The sequence below is a fragment of the Diorhabda sublineata genome, chromosome 6, assembly GCF_026230105.1.
Source record: "Diorhabda sublineata isolate icDioSubl1.1 chromosome 6, icDioSubl1.1, whole genome shotgun sequence".
Classification (NCBI taxonomy): Eukaryota; Metazoa; Arthropoda; class Insecta; order Coleoptera; family Chrysomelidae; genus Diorhabda; species Diorhabda sublineata.
Genome location: NC_079479.1, coordinates 34604417 through 34625849, shown reverse-complemented (window position 1 = coordinate 34625849; position 21433 = coordinate 34604417). Strand labels below are relative to the sequence as shown.

General features: G+C 33.5%; 1 protein-coding gene across 1 annotated transcript in view; it reads left to right on the top strand.

The window, feature by feature from the left end:
* The window catches only part of LOC130445612 (intermembrane lipid transfer protein VPS13A-like), a 64008-nt gene that overhangs the window by 19556 nt on the left and 23019 nt on the right, over positions 1-21433 (top strand). Inside the window, exons 10-23 of the mRNA XM_056781341.1 lie at positions 1586-1858; positions 2705-2837; positions 2883-3119; positions 3176-3318; positions 3392-3695; positions 3935-4114; positions 4270-4459; positions 5447-5574; positions 6410-6641; positions 7154-7442; positions 10186-11489; positions 17747-18155; positions 18924-19212; positions 19437-19639. Of these exons, the coding sequence (XP_056637319.1) occupies positions 1586-1858; positions 2705-2837; positions 2883-3119; positions 3176-3318; positions 3392-3695; positions 3935-4114; positions 4270-4459; positions 5447-5574; positions 6410-6641; positions 7154-7442; positions 10186-11489; positions 17747-18155; positions 18924-19212; positions 19437-19639 (4314 nt within the window). The remainder of the gene's footprint in view (positions 1-1585; positions 1859-2704; positions 2838-2882; positions 3120-3175; positions 3319-3391; positions 3696-3934; positions 4115-4269; positions 4460-5446; positions 5575-6409; positions 6642-7153; positions 7443-10185; positions 11490-17746; positions 18156-18923; positions 19213-19436; positions 19640-21433) is intronic.

The window sequence follows — 21433 nt, the reverse complement described above, 5'->3', positions numbered from 1 at the left end:
AAAATATCGAAATTTTGTCCTGTTTTGTTGAAAAAACAACGTGGAGTTCTAAGATCCTCTAGGTACCTGGAAACTATGAAGTAGAAACTGATTGAGGTTAGAAAAACCGAGACAAAACGTCCGGATATTGATCAAATAGAATCTGGCCGAGAATCAATGGAAAAAAAAGGAAAAAAACCCGAAGCATTCAATCCAGAAGACTTTAGGAATGATGACTGAACATCGTTTTGTTGCTACGAAACAATAACCGTGGAAAAATATCGAGATTTTGTCCTGTTTTGTTGAAAAAACAACGTGGAGTTCTAAGATCCTCTAGGTACCTGGAAACTATGAAGTAGAAACTGATTGAGGTTAGAAAAACCGAGAAGAAACGTCCGGATATTGATCAAATAGAATCTGGCCGAGAATCAATGGAAAAAAAAGGAAAAAAACCCGAAGCATTCAATCCAGAAGACTTTAGGAATGATGACTGAACATTGTTTTGTTGCTACGAAACAATAACCGTGGAGAAATATCGAAATTTTGTCCTGTTTTGTTGAAAAAACAACGTGGAGTTCTAAGATCCTCTAGGTACCTGGAAACTATGAAGTAGAAACCGATTGAGGTTAGAAAAACCGAGAAGAAACGTCCGGATATTGATCAAATAGAATCTGGCCGAGAATCAATGGAAAAAAAAAGGAAAAAAACCCGAAGCATTCAATCCAGAAGACTTTAGGAATGATGACTGAACATTGTTTTGTTGCTACGAAACAATAACCGTGGAGAAATATCGAAATTTTGTCCTGTTTTGTTGAAAAAACAACGTGGAGTTCTAAGATCCTCTAGGTACCTGGAAACTATGAAGTAGAAACCGATTGAGGTTAGAAAAACCGAGAAGAAACGTCCGGATATTGATCAAATAGAATCTGGCCGAGAATCAATGGAAAAAAAAAGGAAAAAAACCCGAAGCATTCAATCCAGAAGACTTTAGGAATGATGACTGAACATCGTTTTGTTGCTACGAAACAATAACCGTGGAGAAATATCGAGATTTTGTCCTGTTTTGTTGAAAAAACAACGTGGAGTTCTAAGATCCTCTAGGTACCTGGAAACTATGAAGTAGAAACTGATTGAGGTTAGAAAAACCGAGAAGAAACGTCCGGATATTGATCAAATAGAATCTGGCCGAGAATCAATGGAAAAAAAAGGAAAAAAACCCGAAGCATTCAATCCAGAAGACTTTAGGAATGATGACTGAACATCGTTTTGTTGCTACGAAACAATAACCGTGGAGAAATATCGAGATTTTGTCCTGTTTTGTTGAAAAAACAACGTGGAGTTCTAAGTGTACGGAATAGCAAAATTAGACAAATAAAAAGTAAAAAAACTGGGTTTTCGTTGTATATTTTATTCCTTTAGTGGTCAAGTATATCAGATCGCCCGGTATATCTTAGTGAATTTTGTAATAAAACATCTCTGGCTACATTTGGAGATGTATTAACCGAGGAAAGGATCCTGTTCAACCTTTCCCGATCGATTATTTTCTTCATTTTTAAACATTCATTGTCCTACGTCGCATAACCTCGAAATTTTCCTTTTTTTCTAGTTACAAATTCAATGTTACAATTCCAAATTTCAAAATAAATATTTCCGAAAGGAAAGTTTTGCTGTTGCTGAAATTCTTCAACATTGATAACATCACAATAAACGTTACGCGAGAAGAAATCGAACCGAAACATTACGCCAACGATAAAATAAAAAACATTCACAGTAATCCTTATTTAAAAAGGATCCAAGGAAGCATACAAATCCCGAACAGCTATGTGAGGTATAAGAGGTATAAAGTGGAAGTTTCTCGTAAAGAAAAAATCCAAAAAGAGTAAGTTTCAACGCTTTTTTGTCTTTTTCATAAAACGGCGCAATTATAGACACTTCGCATTCACCGATTTTTTGATTTTTTAAATTTTTCATTCGCTACGCGGTTATTGAACCTTATTTTCCTATAAATTCATCACTTTTTCGAGTTTCCACGATACAACAAACTATCTGAGGGTCGGCGCGGCTCGTGTCCAACGGTTAATAATCCGTAACTTTTACGGGGACAACCTGTACAACCTAAAGATAGCAAAAATTAAATTTTCAATGGATTTTTTAACAAAAACGTAGGTGCTCCTTGTTCAACTCGATAAAATTTATGGTTTCCAAGGAAACCGTTCGCTATAAAGAAACATTCTTAAGAAAATTATCATAAATTGTAATTATTTAATGGAATTTACCTTTCATACCAAGTTGAATCCTTGAGATTTTCAAGAGTCCCAAATTAAGGCACAAAATTTCCAACAAAAACAATCTCTGCAATCATTTAACTGAAAAATATCGATCAGGCCTTTTGAATTCAACCTTTTGTCTTATTATGACATGATTCCTAACCAGCCGAAGAGAAAGAATCTTCAGTGGATCGTCTCACGGTCAGCTGCAGCGACCCTGCAGGCCCCATGGAGGCTTTTCCTGAACTTGTAGGTTAGAAGCAATGTTTGGAGGTCGAGGTAGGATCCGGGATCGTTAAGCCCTTGGTAGCCTTTGCCCACTTTCTTCCCTAATCAGATTAAGCCCGTCAAAATGGGCACCGGCCCCACCTAATAGCCCTCTTCGAGTCCCTTGACAAAGACCAAGTTCCACTGGCTCTTTGAGCGTTTTTACATTATAAATTTGACGAAAATTTCAGCAACAACAAATCAAGAAGTTACCAAAGCGATATGAACGAAGCTTGGGCGAGGTGTGTGGATTTACCTGGTCTTGAAGATAACATATCACCAAATAATAATATAAAAATTTTGTACGGCTTCGTTATAAACGAGGTAGGCTTTATTAAACAGTGTTGCCAATATTTAAGATTGTCATAGTTTTCAGTAACGTTTTCAAGATCTAGCGACAGTACAGATAGACAATATTTGATGTTGCGCTTGGGATATTTAACAATGGACGTTGCTTTGATGACTTACGGACCCGCTTATCAAATAACTTTGAATTCGATTATTCTAACAGATAAATTACATACGACACCTAGCGGACAATATTTGGAACTACTATTTAGTCCTATTTCTTGCAATCAGGACGTTACCACAATTTTGTATAGGAAGGTGAGGGTGTTATTAGTATTAATGATGAACTATGTGAAGTTAGTTACACATTTTAGGTGAGTGCGAGGTGTCCAGACTTTTGGACGCACTTTCATGGAGTGGAAACATCATTGGTGGCCAATTTGGGATCTATAAATATTCTTCTTCATCAAGAAGCTGTTCGTACCGCGTTCCAATATTCGAAATATATCAGCAATAAGTAAGACAACTATATAATTATCTTCCAGATTATATTCTATTCCTCTACTGGACCAAAAACTATTTATTTCTAGGATACGATCACAAACATCGCCGTTCTTGAAACAAGTTTTGGGATCATTGTTGAAAAAAATCAAAACGATTTTACACTCAAAAACGGATATTCCAGTACCGCCAGGATCTATAAAATTCTCTCATTCGGCAAGATTGGCGGATCTTAACGTTACCGTTTGCGATTCTGACTTTGATATTGTTAATATTCAACTTTCCGGATTGGAATTGGACTTTTTATTCCGCGCCAATGAACGTTTCGTATTTAGATCATTCCTCAGTAACATCACAGTGGAACATTTATCAGACATCACTTTGTATTCGAAGGTATGTATAAATTTTTCAAGTTTGAGGACTCCACGTTGTTTAGTATTTGTTTGACAGCCATCAATATGTTAATGGAGTCAGGAAATAGTTTTTTTCATCATTATATACTTGCTCTGCAATTAGTAAAACGACAATCTTGTAAGAATTTATTTTTTGTCAACTTTATCAAGTTATTGAATATAAAAATGTATCTATATCAGTTTATTATTCTTAAATTCTCAAATTTCAATTACTTTTAGGTTTTATATACCGACGAAGATAAAGTATTTGATATAAAATATGTGAGAAACTCTTCGAAACTTGGATACAATAATGACATTTCTCCAAACATCGATGAATCTTATATAGATGGAAGTTTCAAATTTCAACTAGGCAGAATTCATTTCACTTTCCTTTACAAGTTGATTGTACAATTGCAAGTCAGTACAATTTCTTTAATTCCCCGTTAATAAATGCCTATTCATAAACTTGACTATCTGTTTATGAATCGGCCATAACGTTTCATAATTTATACCATATATTATAAAAAATGAATTATGATTGTTTGATTTGCAACTGTTTTTTCAATTTTTAGCGATTTGTTACAAATTTAGAAGCATTACCATTTATTGAGAATTTATTTGAGAAAATCAATATTTTCGTTATTGGTATCACAAAAACTTTAAAACCAAATACGAAAATCAATTTAGATATCAACGTTAGTGGTCCTGTTTTACTATTTCCACAAAAATCGTCTTCACCGAATGTTTTAATTATAGATACAGGTAACTTATAATTCTTACAACATCAGTTACATACCTATATTCCTATATTTTATCGTTCTTTTTATACTTTTACTTTATTTTTGTCATATTTAAAATTGTATTAACAAAAAATGAAACACATGTACACTTTTAATAATAATATTATTACATTTATTGAACTAAATGAACTGAAAATATGAGGTTAAGATCTAGTAAACAACAAGACTTTTCGGAAACATGATCCGGTGAACCCAATCATGATCTAAATGTTCGAGAACGAATATGGATCAAGTTCATTGTTGTTCGGGTCGTACTTATATTCTATGATCCTTTCCTTTCTAGATCGGTGGGTAAATGTCTATGGTTTTTTGAGGTTATTTATTTCCCTTAAATTGCTGTCTACTATTATTTTATTATATATTATTAATATAAAACATCGTCATTGATAGGTTACTGAGGTTTGCGGTGTTTATACTTTCGCATTTCAGCATAAAAATCACTTATTAGTTTTCACTTTTTAAATTCAAAATCCGCAAGAGAGAATAAATCTTTAATAATTGCTCAATAACAAATATTGGAGGAATTAGTGCCCAAAAAAGTGATAAAAATCAAAAGTTCTTGTATATCATGTTTTAAATTGAACGTGACGTTCAGAAACTTTGATCTAAATCTCGTTCTAGGCTAAGATCATCAATCAGCTGATAGGTGACGTGACGTTCCGTGTTAGTAATATCACAATAACTAAAAATATATACCTACAGGTTAGGCAATACACAATACTACCACGTTAAATTTTTAAATGTGCTTTAGTTTAACCATTCCTGGAAGAATGCGTCTTTGACATGAAGTTTATTAGTCCACATCTCTTTAACATCAAAAAAAAATAAAATGGACATCATCAATACATATAGTTGTACTTTTCATATGTATTACTTTTCCTTTTACAATTTTTTGTATCGTGTTAAGCAGTAAATTATTCATTATATATTAGAAACGGAAAAATTTTAGGTCAATTGAAGATTGAGAATTTTTTCAAAGATTATCCTCAAGAGATAACCGAAAATATATTGGTAAAACTTAAAGACGTCATGGCATCAAGAGGCGTTATGTCTTTAACGTCAACATTAGAAACGCAGGTAATATTGTTGGTGCATGAGTTTTTAGCTCATAATAAAACTCTAAATAAATGAAATAAACAAAAACATTCTACTTTCAAACATTATAAATATATAAAAAGATACGCAACATTGGTTAGGTTTGTCTGTCAATTCGATCCAGTGTTGCCAGACTTTTTTGACGACTTTCCTTTGATGAAAAATAGTAGCAAGTTAATTTGGTGGACTGGCTGATAAAATATTCTAAAAATACTATTCTGAAAATTTTTTATTGTTAAAATAAAGCTAACAAAAAATTCATTTTATAATAAAGAAAATGATGTTTCGTATTTTATTTAATAAAAATTATTGATCAATTTCAATAAACATCAACTTTGTAGGTGAAATTATTGGAATAATATATGAAGTTTTAATTAAAATTCCACAAATTTCGGATAAAACCTTCAATACGTCAGTAATGAAAATTTTAGCTCAAAATCCGATTATAAAAGAAAAGCCTTCAAGTCTGGCAACGCTGAATCATTGCCAGTTACTTTAACGGTCTTCTTTTTTATTTATCACTTGGTTGGTAACGTCAACACACAGGTCCGGCACGGCTTTTCGGGCCTTTAAGATATTTGTTTTATAAAATTAAATTAAACGTACCTCATACATTTCAACCAATAATATTCATTTAGATAAAGAAAACTATCCAATTTCAATTATATGTATCTTATTTCAAGAATAATTAATATATTATTTTCTTATTATGATACTGTTAATATTAAATTTTTTGCTCTTCGAAATTATCGATATTATGTTCTAGAAATTGAGATAAACGAATTTTTCATTTTGATTAGTTTTGTTTTATTACTAGGAAACGCTTATAGAACCAGTCAATCTTAACATGGACATCAAAAGATACACGAACTCGAAAAATCCTCAAAGCACGTGGGAAATCGATGGAATCATAGATTCTATACACGTGACATTAGGCCAAAGGGATATAATTACAATGATTTCCATTTTTACCGACAATATAGGAGAGGGAAAAATTCTTGACTTATTTCCGACGCCAGTGAAATCTCCAACGGATATTCTAGGTTTAGGTAACAAATATCACATTTCAAATCAAATTCATTTCGAAAATGTGTAAAATTATAAGAAACTATAGACAAAATATGAAACAATGTTTTTATAAACTGATTCATATCATAGAGAAACGATGAGGATGGTCTCAGAAGTATTTGGCCTGACCTAGAGATGGCGGTAGCTTCGCGATCCAAATAACTAAAAACTGTTATATTTTAGTCCACACACGTTATTAACTTTATTCTCGTTCTATACTTTTAGAAATTAATATTTTTAGAAATTCGTATTTTTGACACATCTTAGATCAGCTTATTAAAATTTGTTGCTAATATTTCGAATCCTTTCGTGATACATATTTATAAGTTATATTTGATTGGAAGGAAGTGCCACAAGCAGACGTCGCCCACCTCTAGTCGTGGATGTCTAGACTCGAACAGGATTGTATTTAGCTACGGAGTCGTCAAACACAATATTAATTTATTTTTGATTATATGTAATAAAATGTTATAAATATTACTGATTATTTTAGGCTCTGACGAAACTGTAAGGAATTTAGAAGCTTTTTTCTGCGAATCGAAACAAAAATGTATCACCGCTAAATGTTGTATAGAAGAAATAAAATTGTTATTATTTTTCGATTCGGGAGAATTGCTTAGTTCCCCCATAAGAGATTTAAACCACGGACTTTGCAAATTGGAAATTATAGACATAGACGTTTCCATTTCTATATATAACGATAAAAGTTTAGATGGCAAATTATCTATAGATACGATGTACATTGAAGAAATCGGTCCTGATGTCAATGGTGCCGATAAAACGTAAGTTTAAATGATAAATTTCGTGTTGTGTTTTCGCATGCGCGTTGCCCTAATTTCCTATATACCAGGTGCAAAAAAATTTTTGCTTAAAAGTAAAACTATTAAGTAAAAAACACAAATATTTAACAAAAAATTTGACATTCTTGTATAAAAAACTCAATATTTCCGAAGCCACTCGAAATATCGATGTCTTTTTGACATAAAACAATTGAAAAAACCTATATCTAGGTCACTGTGTATTTCTCATTCCCCCACTTAGATATTTGTAAGAGATATACAGGGTGAAAGCTGGAATAATTAGTTTTTGGAATATAACACTGTATAAATTTATAGTATTCCCAGTTATGGAACGGCAACGTTGTAATATAGAAAAATCTGAAGAGATACTTCGAAACTATCATAAAAAAAATACAACAGCCCTTTTGTGTACATAAAAAGCTAGTTACACAACATAGAGCTAGAATTTATGAAACACTTCGAAGGGGGACCCCCTTTGTTCTGAAAATTGGAAAAAAACTGTTTCAGATTTCGCTAAATTTCTGTAAAAAGGGGTTTTTTGATACTAGGAGTTCAAAAATGATATGAGTTTATCGACAAAAAAATTATTACCGGCGGAAAATCGAGGGAAAATCATGAAAACTCAATTTCCCAGAAAACTATACATTTTACCTGGAAACTAACTTGATTTTTGAATTTTTCGGAAAAAAATAAATAATATTCCATGGTTTTTGGCATAATTTCGATATAAAAATGTTTATTTAAAAATTATCTCGAAAAATCCACAAATTTGAGAAAAAATTTTACATGCTTGTATAAAAAGTTCCATATCTCGGAATCCACTTGAGATATCGATTTATTTTTGACATGAACCAATTGAGAAAACGTGTGCCTAAATGACTCTTTCTATTATATCCCTTCAGTTTCCTTTTTTTGAGATATATACAGGGTTAAAGTTGAAATAAAATATTTCGTAAAATAATACTGTATAAATTTATAGTATTCGCAGTTATGGAACGGCAACGTTGTAATATAGAAAAATCTGAAGAGAAACTTGGATACTATCATAAAAAAAATAAAACAGCCCTTTTGTGTACATAAAAAGCGAGTTACACAACATAGACTTAGAATTTATGAAACACTTCGAAGGGGGACCCCCTTTGTTCTGAAAATTGAAAAAAGTTGTCCCAGATTTTGCTAAATTTCTGTAAAAAGAGGTTTTTTGATACTAGGAGCTCAAAAATGATATCAGTTTCTCGAAAAAAAAATTACTACCGGCGGAAAATTGAGGGAAAATCATGAAAACTCAATTTCCCAGAAAACCATACATTTTATCCTGAAACTAACATGATTTTTGAATTTTTCGGACAAAATACATAATATTCCATGGCTTTTGTCATAATTCCGATATAAAAATGATTATTCAAAAATTATCTCGAAAAATCCACAAATTTGAAAAAAAATTTTACATGCTTGTATAAAAAGTTCTATATCTCGAAATCCATATGAGATATCGATTTATTTTTGACATGAACCAATTGAGAAAACGTGTGCCTAAGTGACTCTTTATATTATATCCTTTCAATTTCCTTTTTTTGAGATATATACAGGGTTAAAGTTGAAATAAAATATTTCGTAAAATAATACTGTATAAATTTATAGTATTCGCAGTTATGGAACGGCAACGTTGTAATATAGAAAAATCTGAAGAGAAACTTGGATACTATCATAAAAAAAATAAAACAGCCCTTTTGTGTACATAAAAAGCGAGTTACACAACATAGACTTAGAATTTATGAAACACTTCGAAGGGGGACCCCCTTTGTTCTGAAAATTGAAAAAAGTTGTCCCAGATTTTGCTAAATTTCTGTAAAAAGAGGTTTTTTGATACTAGGAGCTCAAAAATGATATCAGTTTCTCGAAAAAAAAATTACTACCGGCGGAAAATCGAGGGAAAATCATGAAAACTCAATTTCCCAGAAAACCATACATTTTATCCTGAAACTAACATGATTTTTGAATTTTTCGGACAAAAATACATAATATTCCATGGCTTTTGTCATAATTCCGATATAAAAATGATTATTCAAAAATTATCTCGAAAAATCCTCAAATTTGAAAAAAAAATTTACATGCTTGTATAAAAAGTTCTATATCTCGAAATCCATATGAGATATCGATTTATTTTTGACATGAACCAATTGAGAAAACGTGTGCCTAAGTGACTCTTTCTATTATATCCTTTCAATTTCCTTTTTTTGAGATATATACAGGGTTAAAGTTGAAATAAAATATTTCGTAAAATAATACTGTATAAATTTATAGTATCTACAGTTATGGAACGGCAACGTTGTAATATAGAAAAATCTGAAGAGAAACTTGGATACTATCATAAAAAAAATACAACAGCCCTTTTGTGTACATACAAAGCGAGTTACACAACATAGACTTAGAATTTATGAAACACTTCGAAGGGGGACCCCCTTTGTTCTGAAAATTGGAAAAAAACTGTTCTAGATTTTTGTAAAGAGGGGTTTTTTGATACGAGGAGTTCGAAAATGATATCAGTTGCTCAGAAAAAAAAATATCGACGGCGGAAACTTGGAAAAAATTTATTAAAATGCGATTTTCCTGTAAACCACGCATTTTATCCTTAAACTAATATCATTTTTGAATTTCTTCGACTTTTCAAAATGCTTAATCCAAATGGCGATCGTAGATGAAATATATTTTATCTCAATTACAGAATTCTGCAGTCTCCTACCGACGACAATAAAAATAATAATTGCAATATCACCGTTAACAAACCACCGATCGTCGATGTGACTTTTCACGAAAACAAAACTAGAGATAAATCAGCGGACGTGATAATCGGCAAATTGAGTTTGAGTTTATCGATACCGTTCTCAGAAAAACTGGCACTTTTCATAATCGAGTGCATACCCAAAGAAACGGCAGACGCCGGTATAGTAAATCCAGGCTACGAAGCCGAAACGTACCCCGCTCCAACAACCAAAAGTCCCAAGACAAGCCTTACTCTATCAATAAGAATTAATAAACCAGAGCTTATATTTTTGGTAGAAACCACTTCGAATAAAAAGAGATATTTTATAACAAAAAGCGAAATATTAATAGATTATTCCAGACATTCCAATATATTGAATTTAATAACGTCTCTATCCGGTCTACACAGTTCGTTCTACGACTTGAACGAATATTCGGAAGAACCTTACGTGATATTGCGTCAATGCGATATCGAATTATGTAAATCGTATTCGAACGATACAGGGGAGAAAATAACTTTGGCCATATCGTCCATATATTTAAAGTTATGCGGCGAAGTGGTGCATTCGTTCAACGATATACTCAACGATATAATAGAACATTTCAAAATACCCGAAGTGGAAGTACCGAAAAACGAAAAAAACCTCGAAAATACCGAACGTGATCTATGGGAACCGAAAAAACTGACGGATTTCATAACAACCGATACCGATAACGACGATATTAAAACAGACAATACGATATTCGTGCACGAAATTTTACTAGTACCGAAATTCGAAGTGGTAGTTTTGTTAGAGTTGGAGCAAGTTCGAGTTTTAATAGCGAAAATAACGGTGGAACTTACGTTGTACGATTGGTCGTCTATATTGAATTGCACTTGCGAAATTACTTTGCAAGCCAATTATTTCAACGAGAACGTTCAATGTTGGGAGCCGATCATCGAACCGATAACAATAGACGAGAAAGAATACAAACCGTGGGAAGTGGTTATAAAAATATTTCAAGATAAATCCATGCCGATGTTGGACGATACGGAATATAAGCCTAGAACTAAGGCGACGCGTAAGAAAAATAGCAGATCTGTTACTACGACCGAAGACGAAGATTCCGGCGAAGATATGATATATTTGGAACCGTTGAATACTACTTATAATGGTAACAGACGGGTTAAAACAAGTCTTTCTACGTTTCTTGAAGATTCCGATTCGGAAAATGAGGATGGCGCTATAGAAAGACTAGCCGCTGCTATTTCGGATCTTTTTACAGGTAAATTAAAGGATTATGCGAAATTCTCGTCTTTTACTCGATTTTCAAGGCTCCTTGACACCCTGCTGGCATATTTTATTCGATAATTATGAAATAAATCAAAGTAACGCTTGGCGTTGACCTGTTTATAATTTGTTGCTAGCGGGTTGATAGTCATGGAATGCTTTTCGCAGTTTGATTATAAAAACACGTTAGTTTAGCGTTTTCGAGGTGACAGAATCCATTTATCTATGTTCCAAATGTCGCAAAGTTGTATTTTCGGTTTTATCAATAATTGAATTGGTTAACTTGCGGCTTTTTAAACTGATTTCATGAATTACATGAAACTGCGCTCCTCTCAATGATAAAAACACGTTAATTTAACATTTTCGAAGTAGCAGAATCCATTTATCTACGTTCCAAATGTCGCAAAGTTGTATTTTCGGTATTATCAATAATTGAATTGGTTAACTTGCGGCTTTTTAAACTGATTTCATGAATTACATGAAACTGCGCTCCTCTCAATGATAAAAACACGTTAATTTAACATTTTCGAAGTAGCAGAATCCATTTATCTACGTTCCAAATGTCGCAAAGTTGTATTTTCGGTATTATCAATAATTGAATTGGTTAACTTGCGGCTTTTTAAACTGATTTCATGAATTACATGAAACTGCGCTCCTCTCAATGATAAAAACATGTTAATTTAACATTTTCGAAGTAGCAGAATCCATTTATCTACGTTCCAAATGTCGCAAAGTTGTATTTTCGGTTTTATCAATAATTGAATTGGTTAACTTGTGGTTTTTTAAACTTAATTCATGAATTGCATGAAATTGCAGCTCCTCTCAATGATAAAAACACGTTAGTTTAGCGTTTTCGAGGTGACAGAATCCATTTATCTATGTTCCAAATGTCGCAAAGTAGTAATTTCGGTTTTATCAATAATTGAATTGGTTAACTTGCGGCTTTTTAAACTTGATTTATGAATTACATGAAACTGCAGCTCCTCTCAATGATAAAAACACGTTAATTTAGCATTTTCGAGGTGATAGAATCCATTTATCTATGTTCCAAATGTCGCAAAGTAGTAATTTCGGTTTTATCAATAATTGAATTGGTTAACTTGCGGCTTTTTAAACTTGATTTATGAATTACATGAAACTGCAGCTTCCCTCAATGATAAAAACACGTTAATTTAGCATTTTCGAAGTAGCAGAATCCAATTATCTATGTTCCAAATGTCGCAAAGTAGTAATTTCGGTTTTATCAATAATTGAATTGGTTAACTTGCGGCTTTTTAAACTTGATTTATGAATTACATGGAACTGCAGCTCCTCTCAATGATAAAAACACGTTAATTTAGCATTTTCGAAGTAGCAGAATCCAATTATCTATGTTCCAAATGTCGCAAAGTAGTAATTTCGGTTTTATCAATAATTGAATTGGTTAACTTGCGGCTTTTTAAACTTGATTTATGAATTACATGGAACTGCAGCTCCTCTCAATGATAAAAACACGTTAATTTAGCATTTTCGAAGTAGCAGAATCCATTTATCTACGTTCCAAATGTCGCAAAGTTGTATTTTCGGTATTATCAATAATTGAATTGGTTAACTTGCGGCTTTTTAAACTGATTTCATGAATTACATGGAACTGCAGCTCCTCTCAATGATAAAAACACGTTAATTTAGCATTTTCGAAGTAGCAGAATCCATTTATCTACGTTCCAAATGTCGCAAAGTTGTATTTTCGGTATTATCAATAATTGAATTGGTTAACTTGCGGCTTTTTAAACTGATTTCATGAATTACATGGAACTGCAGCTCCTCTCAATGATAAAAACACGTTAATTTAGCATTTTCGAAGTAGCAGAATCCATTTATCTACGTTCCAAATGTCGCAAAGTTGTATTTTCGGTATTATCAATAATTGAATTGGTTAACTTGCGGCTTTTTAAACTTGATTTATGAATTACATGGAACTGCAGCTCCTCTCAATGATAAAAACACGTTAATTTAACATTTTCGAAGTAGCAGAATCCATTTATCTACGTTCCAAATGTCGCAAAGTTGTATTTTCGGTATTATCAATAATTGAATTGGTTAACTTGCGGCTTTTTAAACTTGATTTATGAATTACATGGAACTGCAGCTCCTCTCAATGATAAAAACACGTTAATTTAGCATTTTCGAAGTAGCAGAATCCATTTATCTACGTTCCAAATGTCGCAAAGTTGTATTTTCGGTATTATCAATAATTGAATTGGTTAACTTGCGGCTTTTTAAACTGATTTCATGAATTACATGGAACTGCAGCTCCTCTCAATGATAAAAACACGTTAATTTAGCATTTTCGAAGTAGCAGAATCCATTTATCTACGTTCCAAATGTCGCAAAGTTGTATTTTCGGTATTATCAATAATTGAATTGGTTAACTTGCGGCTTTTTAAACTTGATTTATGAATTACATGGAACTGCAGCTCCTCTCAATGATAAAAACACGTTAATTTAACATTTTCGAAGTAGCAGAATCCATTTATCTACGTTCCAAATGTCGCAAAGTTGTATTTTCGGTATTATCAATAATTGAATTGGTTAACTTGCGGCTTTTTAAACTTGATTTATGAATTACATGGAACTGCAGCTCCTCTCAATGATAAAAACACGTTAATTTAGCATTTTCGAAGTAGCAGAATCCATTTATCTACGTTCCAAATGTCGCAAAGTTGTATTTTCGGTATTATCAATAATTGAATTGGTTAACTTGCGGCTTTTTAAACTGATTTCATGAATTACATGGAACTGCAGCTCCTCTCAATGATAAAAACACGTTAATTTAGCATTTTCGAAGTAGCAGAATCCATTTATCTACGTTCCAAATGTCGCAAAGTTGTATTTTCGGTATTATCAATAATTGAATTGGTTAACTTGCGGCTTTTTAAACTTGATTTATGAATTACATGGAACTGCAGCTCCTCTCAATGATAAAAACACGTTAATTTAGCATTTTCGAAGTAGCAGAATCCATTTATCTACGTTCCAAATGTCGCAAAGTTGTATTTTCGGTATTATCAATAATTGAATTGGTTAACTTGCGGCTTTTTAAACTGATTTCATGAATTACATGGAACTGCAGCTCCTCTCAATGATAAAAACACGTTAATTTAGCATTTTCGAAGTAGCAGAATCCATTTATCTACGTTCCAAATGTCGCAAAGTTGTATTTTCGGTATTATCAATAATTGAATTGGTTAACTTGCGGCTTTTTAAACTTGATTTATGAATTACATGGAACTGCAGCTCCTCTCAATGATAAAAACACGTTAATTTAACATTTTCGAAGTAGCAGAGTCCATTTATCTACGTTCCAAATGTCGCAAAGTTGTATTTTCGGTATTATCAATAATTGAATTGGTTAACTTGCGGCTTTTTAAACTGATTTCATGAATTACATGGAACTGCAGCTCCTCTCAATGATAAAAACACGTTAATTTAGCATTTTCGAAGTAGCAGAATCCATTTATCTACGTTCCAAATGTCGCAAAGTTGTATTTTCGGTATTATCAATAATTGAATTGGTTAACTTGCGGCTTTTTAAACTTGATTTATGAATTACATGGAACTGCAGCTCCTCTCAATGATAAAAACACGTTAATTTAGCATTTTCGAAGTAGCAGAATCCATTTATCTACGTTCCAAATGTCGCAAAGTTGTATTTTCGGTATTATCAATAATTGAATTGGTTAACTTGCGGCTTTTTAAACTGATTTCATGAATTACATGGAACTGCAGCTCCTCTCAATGATAAAAACACGTTAATTTAGCATTTTCGAAGTAGCAGAATCCATTTATCTACGTTCCAAATGTCGCAAAGTTGTATTTTCGGTATTATCAATAATTGAATTGGTTAACTTGCGGCTTTTTAAACTTGATTTATGAATTACATGGAACTGCAGCTCCTCTCAATGATAAAAACACGTTAATTTAGCATTTTCGAAGTAGCAGAATCCATTTATCTACGTTCCAAATGTCGCAAAGTTGTATTTTCGGTATTATCAATAATTGAATTGGTTAACTTGCGGCTTTTTAAACTGATTTCATGAATTACATGGAACTGCAGCTCCTCTCAATGATAAAAACACGTTAATTTAGCATTTTCGAAGTAGCAGAATCCATTTATCTACGTTCCAAATGTCGCAAAGTTGTATTTTCGGTATTATCAATAATTGAATTGGTTAACTTGCGGCTTTTTAAACTTGATTTATGAATTACATGGAACTGCAGCTCCTCTCAATGATAAAAACACGTTAATTTAGCATTTTCGAAGTAGCAGAATCCATTTATCTACGTTCCAAATGTCGCAAAGTTGTATTTTCGGTATTATCAATAATTGAATTGGTTAACTTGCGGCTTTTTAAACTGATTTCATGAATTACATGGAACTGCAGCTCCTCTCAATGATAAAAACACGTTAATTTAGCATTTTCGAAGTAGCAGAATCCATTTATCTACGTTCCAAATGTCGCAAAGTTGTATTTTCGGTATTATCAATAATTGAATTGGTTAACTTGCGGCTTTTTAAACTTGATTTATGAATTACATGGAACTGCAGCTCCTCTCAATGATAAAAACACGTTAATTTAGCATTTTCGAAGTAGCAGAATCCATTTATCTACGTTCCAAATGTCGCAAAGTTGTATTTTCGGTATTATCAATAATTGAATTGGTTAACTTGCGGCTTTTTAAACTGATTTCATGAATTACATGGAACTGCAGCTCCTCTCAATGATAAAAACACGTTAATTTAGCATTTTCGAAGTAGCAGAATCCATTTATCTACGTTCCAAATGTCGCAAAGTTGTATTTTCGGTATTATCAATAATTGAATTGGTTAACTTGCGGCTTTTTAAACTTGATTTATGAATTACATGGAACTGCAGCTCCTCTCAATGATAAAAACACGTTAATTTAACATTTTCGAAGTAGCAGAGTCCATTTATCTACGTTCCAAATGTCGCAAAGTTGTATTTTCGGTATTATCAATAATTGAATTGGTTAACTTGCGGCTTTTTAAACTGATTTCATGAATTACATGGAACTGCAGCTCCTCTCAATGATAAAAACACGTTAATTTAGCATTTTCGAAGTAGCAGAATCCATTTATCTACGTTCCAAATGTCGCAAAGTTGTATTTTCGGTATTATCAATAATTGAATTGGTTAACTTGCGGCTTTTTAAACTTGATTTATGAATTACATGGAACTGCAGCTCCTCTCAATGATAAAAACACGTTAATTTAGCATTTTCGAAGTAGCAGAATCCATTTATCTACGTTCCAAATGTCGCAAAGTTGTATTTTCGGTATTATCAATAATTGAATTGGTTAACTTGCGGCTTTTTAAACTGATTTCATGAATTACATGAAACTGCGCTCCTCTCAATGATAAAAACACGTTAATTTAACATTTTCGAAGTAGCAGAATCCATTTATCTACGTTCCAAATGTCGCAAAGTTGTATTTTCGGTATTATCAATAATTGAATTGGTTAACTTGCGGCTTTTTAAACTGATTTCATGAATTACATGAAACTGCGCTCCTCTCAATGATAAAAACACGTTAATTTAGCATTTTCGAAGTAGCAGAATCCATTTATCTATGTTCCAGATTTGGCAAAGTTGTATTTTCGGTTCCACCAAACATTGATTCAACCAATTCAATGATTCCCATATGTCGTAAATTATTACTCCGGTTTTTTCAACTGGATTTATGAATTACAAGAAATTGCAGCTCCTCTAGGTTTTAAAAACGTCTTTCTCCTCTTCCCTCAACCCCCCCCCCCATCTTCTGTTAATAAGCCTTCCAAAATAAAACCTTCCGTTCAATATGAAAAATTCAATTCCAAAAGCCAAACCCGAAGTCATCTGAGATAAATGGAATTTCTGATTTCGTAAACGCTAAACTAACCAGTTTATGTCACACAGTATTTCCGGGAAAGCAGCAAGAAACCTTCTAAAATTGCCAAGATATAACTGGACGTCCAAACTTTTACTTTTGCGTCCATTTTGACGAACAGCGGCATTCCATTCTCAGATCTCTATGTCCTACCACGTCTTAAAGTTGGTCATACTCCAATTTTCGTTTTCCTATTTTTCAGAAGTCCATTTTTACATCATTGACCTTTATTTACTCTTCTTTATTGTCTTTTTTGTTGAATCTTCTTTTGCGGCAACATCTTTTTACCATTATTCTTAACTCCGATTTGTGAAACTTTCAAGGGGATTGGAACGAAATCGAAGACAGCGATTGCGGTCATTCCAGCGAAGGCGAAGATGACGAAGAAAATCCGAAACCGAAAGAAAAACGAAATATGATTTTCAACAAGTCCTACTACATCCTTTTAGACGCCAAAGAAACTTTAAACGTTACGTTGACACCAACTTTTCTCCAAGTGGCTAACGAATTGTTTACGCAATATTCGAATAAAATAATTTCGGTCAAAAATGACAGGAAATTGGTGATTTTGCTGAACGACGTCGGACCAAATACGAAAATTGAATTGTACGAAAAAATTAACGCCGAAGATAACAAGCTGATATGTACGAAGAGATTTGAAAATGAAGATTCCGCCCAGAACAGTCCCACTAATAATATGTATTTGGACGGTAGCTACGATGATAAAGACAGGTAAGTAGGTTCAGATATTTTTACTTCAATTTAGACAAAATTTAGACAAGAGCAAGAACAAACCACTAGACTCTTGGTCACCGCGCCATCAAACTCTATTACTCCATTTTTTGGACCCTTTTGCAACCTCGTGAGATGTCACATCAACAACGAAGTGAACTGATAGCTGAAGGAGTCTCCCTGGAAGATCGCTGCTGATTTTGGGAGCGAGCCATAGAGATAATAGAGTATCGAATGTTCTGCCTATTCCAGCAAAAGACTTTGGAACCTAAAGCGAAATAACTTGGCCTAAACGTCTTCCCAAACAATCTAAAATATATTGAGAGTTAATTACTTGTGTCATAGAGCCGTTGGACACAGATACCTTCACGTATCCCGATGTCCTTTAAGAAACCGATCAGGCGCTTCGAATTGAACCCTTTGATGTGATTAGGCAGGCTTCACGGTTTAAACCTCGCCCGTGTAAGTGCTGGACACTCATAGATGACTTGGTTTGCGTTTTTATCTTCTTCCCATGCACCTGCACCACTCCGGATCGTCTTAAATAACAGTGTCCGGTGTTTAATCTGATTTCGCGTCTATTTAGTTGAAGCAAATGTTTGGTATGAGACGTACAAGGTCCATCTGTGTGCCCCTTTGCTTGCCTCGCGTCTATCTTCCTCGAGTAGACAGTTAAAACGCTTTTAGCTACACCAAAGATGGGTTCGGGGCCCATCGGTGAGTATCAAGGTTAAAATTATGCAAATGCATATTTTCCACGATTTTCAGTTGTACAGAAGACGGAAAGGATGATTTCGAAGGTTGTTATGATTTCGATTCGTCGGCCAGTTTGCAATTTCCCGACGAGACAACGCCGCAATTATACGAGAGAATCAATAAAAATTTTTTGAAAATTTTCATACCCAACTTTCAAACCATCCAAACAAATTGTTCTAAACGGAACTGGGAGAAGTTGTTGAAGTTGAATTCTACAAATACCACGCAGACGTATTATTTGGCGGCTAAACATAGCATAGGAAAAACTGGAAGGAAAATAATAATCAGTTCGCCGTTACAAGTAAGTGTTTACAAGATTATCGTAATTATTAGTTTCCGCTATATATTATCTGTCGAAATTTTACTGAAATCCAACAAATAGATTTCCAATACTATATATATAAAGAAAACCAACGAAAAGTTATGTAAATATTATGTTATTATATAGTTAATGTCGTTTCCTTTTCCAACTTATCAAGTTTCCATCCGGTAACGTATATATTGAGTTTAATATTGGAATTTCAGATTAAAAACGAAACTTGCTTCGCTCTAAGTTTATTATACGAACCTTCGATACTTCAACAATTGAATTTGGAGCCTGTAGGAGACGTGACTAATCCTTTTGAAACGACAATGAGAATCGCCGTACTCGAACCGCAAGAAGAATACAACGTCCCATTATACATAGCCTATCATTGTAAATTGTTCATTCAACCAGTTTACGCGGAGTAAGTAACTTTAACACCATGCAATTTGTCACTGTTAATTCGCCATACACATTTTCAAATCATTGAATAGACATAAGTCAGGCAGCGCTTCCATCCACAGTTACCAAATCGTTCAACAGTGTACGGAAATTTTGAAAAACGGGCTCTGTTATCGACGCGCCACGTTTAGAAAAACCGGTATTTGTAACAACCAACGAAAAATCAATATAAATCCGGCAACTATGTCGAAAAAGATTAAAACGAAGTATGCGCATACTTCAGACAGTTGTGTCTGTGTTATAACAATTCGACCACGTCCAGTAGTCGCGTTTTCAACACGAATAACCGATACACGTTTTATTTTACGTCGTATCTACTTACAAAACTGATTTTACCGAATTTCAACAACAATTTCCATCCACCGTTACCAAATCGTTTCAACAGTGTAGAAGACGCACCGGAAATTTTGAAAAACGGGCTCTGTTATCGACGCGCCACGTTTAGGAAGACCGGTATTTGTAAAAACTAACGAAAAATCAATATAAATCCGGCAACTCTGTCGAAAAAGATTAAAACGAAGTATGCGCGTACTTCAGACATTTGTGTCTGTGTTATAACAATTCGAGCACGTCCAGTAGTCGCGTTTTCAACACGAATAACCGATACACGTTTTATTTTACGTCGTATCTACTTACAAAACTGATTTTACCGAATTTCAACAACAATTTCCATCCACCGTTACCAAATCGTTTCAACAGTGTAGAAGACGCACCGGAAATTTTGAAAAACGGGCTCTGTTATCGACGCGCCACGTTTAGGAAGACCGGTATTTGTAAAAACTAACGAAAAATCAATATAAATCCGGCAACTCTGTCGAAAAAGATTAAAACGAAGTATGCGCGTACTTCAGACATTTGTGTCTGTGTTATAACAATTCGAGCACGTCCAGTAGTCGCGTTTTCAACACGAATAACCGATACACATTTTATTTTACGTCGTATCTACTTACAAAACTGATTTTACCGAATTTCAACAACAATTTCCATCCACCGTTACCAAATCGTTTCAACAGTGTAGAAGACGCACCGGAAATTTTGAAAAACGGGCTCTGTTATCGACGCGCCACGTTTAGGAAGACCGGTATTTGTAAAAACTAACGAAAAATCAATATAAATCCGGCAACTCTGTCGAAAAAGATTAAAACGAAGTATGCGCGTACTTCAGACATTTGTGTCTGTGTTATAACAATTCGAGCACGTCCAGTAGTCGCGTTTTCAACACGAATAACCGATACACATTTTATTTTACGTCGTATCTACTTACAAAACTGATTTTACCGAATTTTAACAACAATTTCCATCCACCGTTACCAAATCGTTTCAACAGTGTAGAAGACGTACCGGAAATTTTGAAAAACGGGCTCTGTTATCGACGCGCCACGTTTAGGAAGACCGGTATTTGTAAAAACTAACGAAAAATCAATATAAATCCGGCAACTCTGTCGAAAAAGATTAAAACGAAGTATGCGCGTACTTCAGACATTTGTGTCTGTGTTATAACAATTCGAGCACGTCCAGTAGTCGCGTTTTCAACACGAATAACCGATACACATTTTATTTTACGTCGTATCTACTTACAAAACTGATTTTACCGAATTTTAACAACAATTTCCATCCACCGTTACCAAATCGTTTCAACAGTGTAGAAGACGCACCGGAAATTTTGAAAAACGGGCTCTGTTATCGACGCGCCACGTTTAGGAAGACCGGTATTTGTAAAAACTAACGAAAAATCAATATAAATCCGGCAACTCTG